This window comes from Filicampus tigris, chromosome 7 (assembly GCF_054856515.1).
Source record: "Filicampus tigris isolate MCC_2025a chromosome 7, RoL_Ftig_1.0, whole genome shotgun sequence".
In the NCBI taxonomy this organism is placed as follows: domain Eukaryota; kingdom Metazoa; phylum Chordata; class Actinopteri; order Syngnathiformes; family Syngnathidae; genus Filicampus; species Filicampus tigris.
In genome coordinates, this window is record NC_141223.1 from 4,055,945 (window position 1) to 4,068,470 (window position 12,526).

Here is a 12,526-nt window from a genome sequence, read left to right on the forward strand (position 1 = left end):
TGGTCCCTTGTTCTTGTTTCATTTCTCAATTGCTTAGTGTCAATTCTTCAAAGCCCCCGTGGCGACGGAGACGTCGATCGCGGCGCGAGATCCGGACTAGACAGACAGGACGAGGAAAACTGTCAGTGTAACTTAGAGTCAAACTGATCAAAATCTCTCGACAGCACCCCCCCAACTACCCCCGACAAACCCCCTCCCCCACCCATGGCGCGTTTTTATGGCCGATGGCTCGGGCTGCATTTACAGTGGTAAAGTGAGAAGTTGACAGACAAACGGCTGTTAGTGAGCCACGTGACGGACAAAATGTTTTTTTTTTTTTTTTTTTTTCTGACACCGTGACCGCTCCGCAATCGGCAATTTATCCGTCTCGCGTTCCTGACGGGTGTTTTTGACTCTCTCGGCTCTGTTACACGCCGGCATCGTCGTTGACAGCCGGAGGGATATTGCGGAAGACCAAGGCATGATATTTCGTGGGGGTAACTAGCATTTTGACAACAATAAAGCTCAGAGTGGGAAGATAACAAACAGTGGGTAGACATGAAATACCCCCCCCCCCCCCAGCCCCCCAGCAAAAATCCAGAAAGAGGGAATCCGGAGAAAACCCTCATATGTACGGGCGGAATATGCAAATTCGATTTCGGCAGGCCGGAGCTGAGATTTGTTGGATTAGCGCGCTAACCACAAGTCTACTGTGCCGACGCAAAATTTATTACAAGAAAAATATTTTATGACTGATTTTATATTCCTTTTTACAATTTTTCAAGCGGTGGCTATATTTACATGGACAAAAATGCATTTAATCCGATCAGAGTTCCGAATAGAATTATGATCGGCTGCGCTGTTTTCAAGGACACTAAAAATATTGATCCGATCAGTACTTCACGCCTCACACTTTTGATCGGAACAAATGATTTTGACACGTGCAGATTGGCCAAATACACGGGAAATAGTAGTAGACGAAGTTGTAGCGACTTCTGTGTCAACAAAACATCGCTCTGTCCTTTTCTACTTTAAACGTTACGCCTTATTTTTCCCGTCGGCGAGGTTACGTCGGGTCAACACTTCCAAATGGAGATACGGTCCAGTTCAGTCTTGCTCCGCTTCTACTCGCTTCCGGGAATAAAAGAAACGTCTATAATGACGTCACAGGCATGCGCGGTAAAGACGGTTTGTTCCAAAATTTCGGAATAAGTGTTTCCATGCGGGCCGACCGGATTATCAATCGACATGACCGCTACTCCTGTTCGGAATAAAACCTTGATCGGAATGGGCTTGATCGGGTCAGAATATTCCAAATAGGGCGCGCGCATTTGAATTCCGATCATGTAAACAAAAGCGTCCATCCAAACGTGTAGCTACTGTCAACGCAGACACGGGAGGTCATGAAATACCCGTGCCTTTTATAACGCATACCAAATCTATTTTTTACCGGGCGGGAATGTCATTGGATGGAATGTGAAAGTGCTTCTCTCTCTTCTGTTCAGGACTTTGGGTGGTATCTCTTCATCTCCACTGTCTAGTTCTTCCTCACCCTCCTCATCCATGGATCTGACGGCGTCGCAGCCGCTCTCGCCGACGACCACCAACCCGCCAAGCCTATTCCCCGAGACCTGGTTGCCCATGGCGGTGAGCCAAGACTTCCTGCAGGTGCCCGTATCCCGCGACGACCGCAGCTACAGGACCGTGTACAGCTTGTTCCACAAAACGGTGGCGGAGACCAAGTTCAGGATCATTAAGATACTGCGGGTACAAAACCCCTTCCTCTGGGAGAAGTACAAAAGGTGAGTTGTGGATTTCCTCATCAACCGCTTTCACGCAGCCGCCGTCCCGATCCGGTTTAGCAATTTGTTATGAAAGGAAGGACTAATAGGAATGTTTCACTGTTGAACGCAATATTTACATAAATCAGGCAAAGCAAAAAAAAATAAATAAATAAATGCTGTATGACGTGGTTTCTTAAACGTAGGTTTTTATTGGATTGCCAAAGTGCTATTTTGTTGATCCTTAGCGGGGTTTTTTTGTGGTGAGTTTATTTGCTGTATATGTCCTAGCGATAGACCGATATGTTTTTTTTTTTTTTCACGACCGATGCCGATACCGATTATTAGTAGTCAAGGAGGCTGATGACCGATATTTGGAGCCGATGGTTTATTTTCATTAAAAAGTAAAATATTGGCGTCAAAATCTCCCCGCCACAAAAAAAAAAATTAAAACTCTTAACTTTGTTGAAACATTTTTGAGCAGATGTTTATTGGACAATTTTTCAGTTTTGTATAATGTTCTTTTTTTTTTTTGTGACTATTTTCGTGATTATTATATTTATACACATCTTTGTTATAAAATTCTAACAAAAAGTTCAGGGTCGTCAGCATGACTTAAAAAGTGAAATGAAAACGATTGTTTTCTACAGTAATGAAGTCCTCCAAAATTTCAAAATGACAGAAATGTTCAACTTTCACATTTCTTTGTTTTGATCTCAACAGTTTTAATTTGCTTTATTATCGTCCGTCAGATTCTTAAAAAGGCCGATGCCGATTTTCGTCAAAACGCCAAACATCGGCCAATAATCGGTCCATCCCTAATATGTCTTTGTTTTATGCATTGTGCCTGGCGTTTTTACGCACGTTTGGATTGACAGACGGCTGAAGCTGAAAAAAGTTGGGGAAATGCTGTGACAAGATACCGTACTAGCACAAAAAGACACTTTGTCATCGCCACGTACGGTGTGATAAAGCAATCCAGCAGCGTTGCATTTAATCCCAGAAAATTGAAACGCGTCAACCCTCTTGTTCACGTTGTTGTTGTTGTTGTTGTTGTTGCTTGCGAGCATTTCGCACTCAGCTGGATTCTCACAGGGGACGCGATTACATAGTGTGGCATGCGAAACGGAAGAGGAAGAAAGGACGGATGAAACGAGCGCCGGTGGGGCCCCGCGAGAACGGGCCGGTGTGCGAACGAAGCGGGCGGGGGCGATGTTTGGGTGACGCCGCTGTTCCGTCGGTGAGCGCAGTGGGCAAGCCGCTGCGGTCGGAGCAGGGCGGGTCCTATCAGCGCCGACACACGCACAATCACAAACGCACAAACTGGTACGGCGAGGCTTTCACAATGACTGGCGTTGTGTCATTCTGAAAGTGAGGCCACATTCTGAGACGCCCCCCCGCCCCACTATTGCTTTGACAGAGAAATCCTTCATCCGATCCTGCGTGCGTGCCATCGCATGTGTGCTCAGATGGTAGAAAAGTGTCGGGCGCGTTGTTTGGATGCGTGCCGTGGCCCGCCTGTGTCAGGTCACGAGCTGCGGGATCACGGGAGGTCACGGCAGGGTCACCGCCGAGCTGGCTTTCGCCTGTGCATGCCTGGTTGATCCGCTCACATAAAACGAGTCGTGTGCTCAAGAAAGGGATTAGGCCCAATGTTCTTACCGGTTTGAGCGCAAACAAGGTTGTGAGCACAACTTTTGAATTCATGCTTTGTACTAATTTATCAACTGCAGTTGCGCATGTTTTCCTCCCCCCCCCTTCTTTTTTCCTACTTTTTAGTGGGGCAGCATGGTGGTGCATATGGTTATCATATCTACTAGGGATGAAACGATTAATCGAAAATTGATTTAAAATCAATTTTAAAAAATCTGGAACAGAAAATCGAATCGAAGCTTGAGTGAATCGTTCTATCCCTACTAGGGATGGACCGATTATCAACCGGACTGATTATCGGCGCCGATATTCAGTGTTTTGACGAATATCGGCATCTGCCTTTTTTTCAAATCTGATGGCTGATATTAAGTCAATTTAAAACTGTGTTAACTTCAAGGATCTATTTATTTAAATTTCAGTTAACATTCTAAGCGCTTCTATTGACTCTTTTGGTTTTTGTTTGAAATCAAAACAAAGATACGTGAAATTTTAACATTTCTGTCATCGGAATTTGGGAGGACTGTTTTTTAAAACTATATGGAGCTATCGTTTAATTTTTTCACTTTTGAAGACATGCTGATGACCCTGGGAGCTCCCTTTTAGTTAGAATTGATTTATATTGGAAAACATGTATAATAATAATACAATAACATTATGCAAATCTGAAAAATTGTTCAATAAACATGCTTAGGGACGTTTCAACAGTTTTTTTTTAAGTTTTGACCCCACCCAATATTTTTCCTTTTTGCTGCAAATGAATATCGGCTCCAAACATCGGTTATAGGGCTCCTTGACTACTAATAATCGGTATCGTATCGGCGCTGGAAAAAAAAAAAAATAAATAAAACATATCGGTCTATCTCTAATATCTAAGACAGATTCGCTTTTGTGGATGTGTGACTGAGCTTTTTTTTGTCCACTCCCACAGGAAGAAGGAGTACATGTCCAGGCGTATGTCCGAGATGGACCGGCTGCTGAGCGAGCGTCACCTCTTCCACGGCACCTCGGCGGACGTGGTGGAGGGCATCTGCAAGCACAACTTTGACCCGCGGGTCTGCGGCAAACACGCCACCATGTTCGGCCAGGGCTCCTACTTCGCCCGGAAGGCCGTCTACTCGCACAACTTCTCCAAGCGCTCGCCCAAAGGAGTCCACTGCATGTTCCTGGCCAAAGTGCTCACCGGCAGGTGTGTGTTTCATCATCAAATCACATTTTTGTCGTTGGTCTCAGGTTCAGCGGAGAATCACCTTTTTTAAAAAAAAATTTTTTATTTATTTATTTTTATTTCAAGGAGAAAATATGTTCCACATTCTTACAGCTACAGTAATCACTGCCGTTGTGCAGAATTCTCACATCTCCCTCACTTTTCGGGAAGCCAACAAAAACATTAACGTTGCGTCAGCAAAGCGACAAAGCCACTTTTGACACTTTAGATTGGGCGGTAATTTTCTAAGAATAACAGATATGTGAAAAACAAATATGAAATTGACCACATTTGTGACAGGTTTACTCCCCGTGAAGAATCACCACCACAAAGTAGAGATGGACCGATACCGATTATTAGTAGTCAAGGAAGCCGATTTTTTTTATTGGATTGCCAAAGTGCTATTTTGTTGAGCCTTAGCGTTTTTTTTTTTTTGTGGTGAGTTTATTTGCAGTATATGTCCTAGCGATAGACCGATATGTTTTTTTTTTTTTTCAGGACCGATGCCGATACCGATTATTAGTAGTCAAGGAAGCCGATAACCGATATTTGGAGCCAATATTAATTTTCAGTAAAAGGAGAATATTGGCGCCCAAAAAAAACAATGCCACTGAACTTACTTTAATTGTCTTTAAGCATATGTTTATTGAACAATTTTTCAGATTCGCGTAATGTTGATTTAAAATTTTTTTTATTTTTATTATAATTATAAATATTTGCCAATACATGCCAATAATATCTTGTAAAATTGTAAGAAAAAAGGGAACTCCCAGGGTCATCAGCATGCCTTCAAAAGTTAAATGAAAACTTAAACAATAGCTCCATATCGCCTTCTACAGTGAATAAAGTTCTCCAAAATGTCTAAATGACGGAAATGTTGAAATTTCACTCATCTTTGTTTTGATTTTAAACAAAAACAAAAGGTGCAGAGATGTCCCTAGGGTCAGTCGAATATCTTATCAAAGTCACCTGAAAATTAAATAAATAGTTCCTTGAAGTTAACACAGATTTAAATGGATTCATTATTCATTAAAGGCCGATACGGACATTCGTCGAAATGCCGACTGCCCGGCCGATAACCGGTCGATCCCTACCACAAAGTCAAGTCACCCGAGAAAAGTCTTGACGTTCACTCTAATGCCTTTCAAGTGCGTCGCGGTAAATGTCCCCGCTGTAATCTATTTTATTCATAAGCCCGGAGAGCGGCTCGCAGATTTCCTGGTTTACGGCTCCTTAGGCCTGCACAAACAAAGTGGCGACGCGGGCTCATTTCATATAAGTTCGCCACACAGGGTTCATGCGGCTCTTATATGAACCCATAAGCTCTGATGCGTACATTACTCAAGCTTCCTTAAGCACACAAAAGAGCGTCAGCCTTGTCATCATTAAATTTAGACGAGCCTTCTTCGACATGTTGAATTATTCCGTACCCCTCCAGACAGACGGTTTTGTCTGAAAACCACGTAACGCTCTTAATTGTCGACATGCACTCAACGTGCCCTCGTCTCCTCCGTGCGCAGGTTCACTGTAGGAAATCCCTCGATGCGGCGACCGCCACCCATCAACCCCCGCGACGCCTCCAGTGACCTGTATGACTCCTGTGTGGACAACTGGGTGGACCCTCAGATCTACGTCATCTTCAACGACGACCAGAGCTACCCGTACTTCATCATTCATTACGAGGAGGTGCCCAGCACCGTTGCCCTCTGAGCACACTTTCTTTTAGGCGGTTCAGGTGGTTAGCCGCACCTAACGGCCTAAAACGCATTCAAAGAGACGCTCGCTAACAAAGCTGTCAACTGGATTCAACCGGAATGGGCTCTGCAGTCAAGAACCACAGACGAGTCCGGACCGGGCTCAACTGGATACAACTGGACTGTCGAGGGACAACAATCTATGTCACGCCCTCAGTACGTTCACATGCACGAGAAAAAACTCCCAAAAGACTGTGTTACTTAATACGTGTAAACTAGAGATAGATCAATGGGTTTTTTTCAGGGCCGATACCGATACTGATTATTAGTCGTCAAGGAAGCCGATAATCGATATTTGGAGCCGATATTCAATTTCGTGTAAAAAGGAAAATATTGGCGTCCAAAAAAAAAAAAAAATGAACCTCTGAAATTTGTTTAATCGTCTTTAAGCATTCAGATTTGCATAATGTTGATTTTTTTTTTTCTTTGTATAAATGTTTGCCAATATACATAAATTCTAACAAAAAGGGAGGCGCCAGGGTCATTAGCTTGTCTTCAAAAGTTCAATGAAAACTTAAACAATAGCGCCCTATAGTTTTCTACAGGAAATAAAGTTCTCCAAAATGTCTAAATGATAGAAATGTTAAAATTTCACTCTTTGTTTTGATTTCAAACAAAAACAAAAGGTGCCGAGTGTTCCTAGGGTCTGTAGGATCTCTTATAAAAGGTAACTGAAAATTAAATAAATAGTTCCTTGAAGCTAACACAGTTTGACATTGATTTATTATCTGCCATCAGATTTTTCAAAAAAGCCCGATACCGATACATTCAACATTTTGACGAATATCGGCGCCGATAATTCCGGCCGATAATCGGTCTATCCCTAAGGTAAACATTGAATTTGGATCAAAACTCTTATCGCTCCTTTTACACTTCACTCCACCCAAAACTGGATCACATTCAAATTCGCGAGAGAGATGGGCAGTGTACATCCACTACATGGAGAGTAGGACTTACTACTTGATGAATGTGTGCATGTAAACGTACTGAGCATTTCGAGGTGGATGGCAAGCTTGCAGTAGTCATGCTTGGCTGGAGTCTTAGCCGCATTCAGTAGAGCATTCAAGAAAAAAAAATCAAACGTTATCGCCCTTATCTTTTAATAAGTAGTAGACAGTTGCCATCGTTGAATTTAGTATTTCAAGAAAGCAGCAACCAACCAACAGAGGCTTCCAATAACTCGGACCATAGCATTCGTTAAAAAAAAAAAAAAAAAATCAAGAAAAAAAACGCGTGTTTTCCCAGCTGCTGACCTGTATGTTTTTTCAAGTTTCAAGTCGACGTGTTGCGTGTTTCTATATAGTGGACTTAAATCTCGGGGGCCTCCTCAACCGGTCAATGGACGGACGTTTTGAGTGAGACTTTTTTCCAAATGGACATCGACGTACTGTAAGCCTTCAGCCGGAGGACTCATACGAAGTTGCAACTGTTCCTTGTTGGCGTTGTTGCCTTGGCGCCCGCCGCTTTAGTTTCCCAAAGGGAGAATTGAAGTGTATAGTTTTCATGCTGCATGAAGTTGCGGCAATGAAACGTATCTCTCACTCTCTCTCTCTCTCTCTCTCTCTTTCTCTGACTGCTCATGTTCAGAGACTGTAGACAAGTTTGATTGAGACAAACTGTACAAACGTTCATTGTTTATATTTGAACTTGTGTGCCTTTTGTTCATAAAAAATGTTTATTTATGTTAGTTTAATGTAACATTGATTGAATAAAAAAATGGAAAAGCAAATGTCATGCAGTAATGTGGTTTATTCTAATATTTGACATGTTAGCGATGAGAATTTCAGCCCTTTTTTTTTTTTTAAGATATTCCACTAAACATAGTGTTTGATACATATTCGCACCTATAGGCCACTTGTTATAAACATAATCCAGCATCCTGAAATGCTTTATTGTGGACTCTTTCAATTTTACTGTACTCGGTTTTAACATTTTAAAAAGAAACATGTCATCCATCCATCCATTATCTATACCGCTTATCCTCACAAGGGTCATTTCAAACTGAATTCAACTTTTGCTTTCCCCAAATTTGAGCCTTTCTCGGGAATCAGAAATAATCATGATTGAACCCATAACCTTTCTTTTCCGGACAACTACAATTTGATTTCTGAAAGGGGTAGTCAACCCAAACATATTTTTTCAAGAGCATGTTCTATGCAGGCCCACTAGTTGATACAAGGCATTCTGATAAATATTGCGTTTGTGGTTTGCGGTTGTGTTTTTAGCCATCTCAGGGGGCGTCCATTTTGTCACTTCTGTCGACTGAATATGACTCAGGACTCAGGTAACGACCAATCACGGCTGACCTGTTTTCTGAAGCTCAGCCGTGATTGGTCATTACCTGAGTCTGAGCATCTGTGATGTCATTTTCAGTCGACATAATTGACAAAATAGCTGCCCCCTAAGATAGCTAAAGTGGGTGGATTTTGTTTCTTAACTCATATTCCACAAACTATTAATCAGAATCCCTGATGCAAAAATAATGCAAAATGCTTAGGTTGACTTCCGCTTTAGAGAACTTTTTTGGGGGCGACAGATTTGTGGACGTAGCTAAAGCTAAACTTCCCGTTTTCAACAGAGCACAAACTAGATCGAATCAACGGCGCCTCAAAGAAACGATTACGCAACAAAAACGTCTTTACTTACCTCTGCACACTGACAAATAATAAAGTTATTTTTAATATTTTGGGAGGCAAACACTAACTTCCACCTTTACAGTCCTACATTATTTATATTAAGCTATGCAGCTGTCATGTTAACTATTTAAAAAGCTTTAAAATGTCCTCGCTGTGACACTGTAGTCTGAGAGCTTTCCGAGGGACTTCTTGGTGAGATCACTGGATCCTTTCTGTCAGTAGAGAAGCCTTCTCCACCCCATCGCACCCCCTTTTTGGCTCCCCACCCAAAGCTGTACCCAGCGGGATATGACGTGAGTGCCGTGTCTAATGCGGTCTAGGGGGGTGGACGCCGTCTGTCCCGGCACAACAGTCCATGTTGTTGCCGTGGAGGAATTGCAAGCTTTTCCGGGCTTACAGAAACAACTATGTCTAAAATGCACATTGCGTATTTTACTGTAGCTTTTAAAGCCTCGAAAAGTGTCAAAACCAAAGTTTGTGTATAAGTACACGATTTTGTACAGGCAGGGGGGGGGGGGGGTGAGTCATCATACTGAGCTGTACTGCTAATATTTTGGTCATTTAACAAAATGAAAAGGGCAACCAGTTACTTCTGATATATGTTTGGTTTATAAGAGTGACAAAATTGACACATTATCTTTGTAAAAGGGAGAATAAATCACTCTTAGCAAGCATCGGATCATCTTTGCACTCCCAATTGACTTGGTAATATTTCAGTCTGATAATGATGGTTTCATTGGTTTGTTTGAACGTAAAGATAAAAGTTGGGGAGGAAAAAAGGTAACAATAACACTTGAGCAATACAATTAAGGTGGTGGTATTATTGTCGTTAACTGACTAAATTCGATTGTGCATCTAAATCCAAAATAATCACACGTTAGGTAATTATTTTATTTTATTTTATTTTATTTTACTGTGGGGTGGGGGGGTATATTTAAGATAATATTTTTACAACACTCCGTCCACCATTAAAGTCACAATTTCTGTCATTATTGCAGGTTTTCACTGCCATTTTATTTCGTTATTCTTTTTATATGCTGTGTTGTTTTCTACTGCGTAATTGTTGGAGGTGGTTAACGTGATTGCTTTTTTTTTTTTCTTTGCTCATTTCGAGCAGTAAAAATTATATATATCACTTCTCTTCAAGTCAGCGTAACCTTTCACCTTATTTCCTCGGCGCATTGATAAATTCTCTTGTGGTTATGCTGCCTGCATTTTGCTTGTCCCAAAGCTCCCTTGGCCTCTACTCGGCCCCCGGTCACTGTCATGTGAGGCTATCGTGCGGAGCGTCACTTTTTCTTTTTTTTTTTCTTTTTTTTTTTTTCTTTCTTAGTTACGGAGAGTGGGAATGAAGGAGTGGCGGTTTAGGGAGCAGGGGTTATTTTGCTCTCTTCGTGCGTCCTCGCTGGGCTGCGTGCCTGTCTGCTCCTCTCGTGTGCATGCAAGCTTGCGCAGGTTGCCCTCCGTTTGCCCCCATCTCCCTCTCTCCTTCGCTCTCTCATCCCCCAGTCTCTCTCGCCTCACCCCTCCCTCTGTTAATCTCACACCCCCGCCCTTCCTTCTCTTTCCTCTCTCCCCCAACCTGCCCCCTCTCATCGGCTCTTAACGGCTTAAAACTCCTTTTTGCCCTCTCATCTTCACAATTCTACCCCCTCCTCTCTCTCCCCCCCCCCCCCCTCTCTCTCTCTGCCTCGGCTGCCTCTCCATGAGTCATGCAGCGGGCACTGGCCGGGTTTGTGTGCCTGAATGCCCTCCAGGAATTGCTGCCGGCACACAGAAAGCACTACTTTGTAGACCTGCTGGCTGAGGTTAGCAGAGCAAACTGGAGAAGATGTGTAAGTAAAGAAGGAAAGATAATGGATGTGCATTGATGTGCCTATCTGTGCTCACAATTAATAAAAACGCTAACAATTGCAACCGGTACATATACAAATCACAGGCAGTTAAACGTTGGGCACAGAGTCAAGTTATGTCCAATTCCGCAACTGTCGAGAGCGAAACAAAAACTCAACAAGTTGAACAACTAGAGCTACATCAATTGAGCGAAATTTCACGAGTGAACACAAATATTTTGATGTTCGTTTTTTGAAGGCAACACGAATGCTCATTGACATCTTTTCTGGAGGTAAAATATTCCAGTACATGATGGCTCGATATAGGAAAGTATTTTTAAATGCATTAGTTGCTAACCAGTCAAACGCCCTTACTTTTTTATGTATTTATTTATTTAATTTATCATTTATAATGGTCGCGCCAGTTCTAATAAGAACGGTCAGGACCTCAACGCCATTAAACATCTTTGGAACGTGCTCGAACCGACGTTGTGAGCTGGGCCCCGAGGCCCTGCATTAGCGATCGCTACGTTATCTTCCATGTTCAGTTGCTGCTGACCAGATGTCTCCATACTTCTACCCAGATTGTGATTCCGACATCTGCCATTATGTCACACTCATCTTAAGTCAATGAAGGCTGCTAATCCACATCATTTGAGGTGGACTTAGAAATGATTTTGATCTCGCTCTGCGCCTCCGCTTATCACACTCTCCAATCTAAATGATTCCACGTTTCCTTTTTTCCTTGAAATGAAAATGAGAAACACTTAGGGACCGATTACAGTGTGCAGAAAAGGCTCCCGCTGACAGAATCCGAACAACAAATGTGTTATGTTGGCCTTTTTATTTGTGCAGCTAACCACCGATTGTCACCGTTTGACCATTTGTCCCCTGCACACAAAAGATGTAATTCGCTTTGTGTCATATAAACCATTCAAGTCAATGAAGGTTTTAGAATGTGGCTGGATGGATTTTACCAATCCTATTGGTCTTACAAGTGTAAAAAAAACAACCCAGTATGATTAAGTTCATCACTGCAAAATTTATAAACAAGAATAAATGAGTTTAAGACTTAAAGTGTAGGTCAACCCAAAAATGTTCTTTACAAAATTATTTTCTATGTAGCCCAACTAGTGTAAACACGGCATTCTGATGAATATTGCGTTTGTGGCATATGAGTAAAGCAGCAAAATGCACCCCTTTTTAGCCATCTCAGGGGGCGGCCATTTTGTCACTTCTATTGACTGAAAATGACATCACAGTTGCTCAGGTAATGACCAATCCACGGCTCAGCTTCAGAAAACAGGTGAGCTGTGATTGGTCGTCACCTAGGCAGTTGCGATGTCATTTTCAGTCGATGACAAAATGGCCGCCCCCGGAGATGGCTAAAAACGAGTGGATTAACTCTTATTCCCCTTTATCTATACGTGACAATATATTCATTTATTAATTGATTAACTTCATAACCCGTTGTTACCCGGCACCTGGCAACGTTCGAAGAGCCTGCACTTATTTTTTCCTCACTTAAAGCACTGAGTAAAAGTTATTAGTTGATTTTAGTATTGTTACTAAAAGTACTTTAGTCGGAATGTAATAACAAAATGTGAGGAAAACTTGACAAAATGTACGTAAGTATTTCATCATTTTGAATGAAAGTACACTTTACCAAAAATACCTGATTGAATTT

The 12,526-nt window shown here is 42.2% G+C and overlaps 1 protein-coding gene across 6 annotated transcripts in view; it reads left to right on the forward strand.

Moving 5' to 3' along the window:
- Positions 1–8,100, forward strand: part of tiparp (TCDD-inducible poly(ADP-ribose) polymerase) — a 40,875-nt gene extending 32,775 nt beyond the window's left edge. For all 6 annotated transcript variants that reach the window (XM_086035470.1, XM_086035472.1, XM_086035473.1 and 3 more), the window contains 3 exons: positions 1,485–1,781; positions 4,342–4,599; positions 6,138–8,100. In XM_086035470.1, coding sequence (XP_085891596.1) covers positions 1,485–1,781; positions 4,342–4,599; positions 6,138–6,327 — 745 coding nt within the window. In that variant the 3' untranslated portion in view covers positions 6,328–8,100. The remainder of the gene's footprint in view (positions 1–1,484; positions 1,782–4,341; positions 4,600–6,137) is intronic.
- Positions 8,101–12,526: the final 4,426 nt, after the last annotated feature.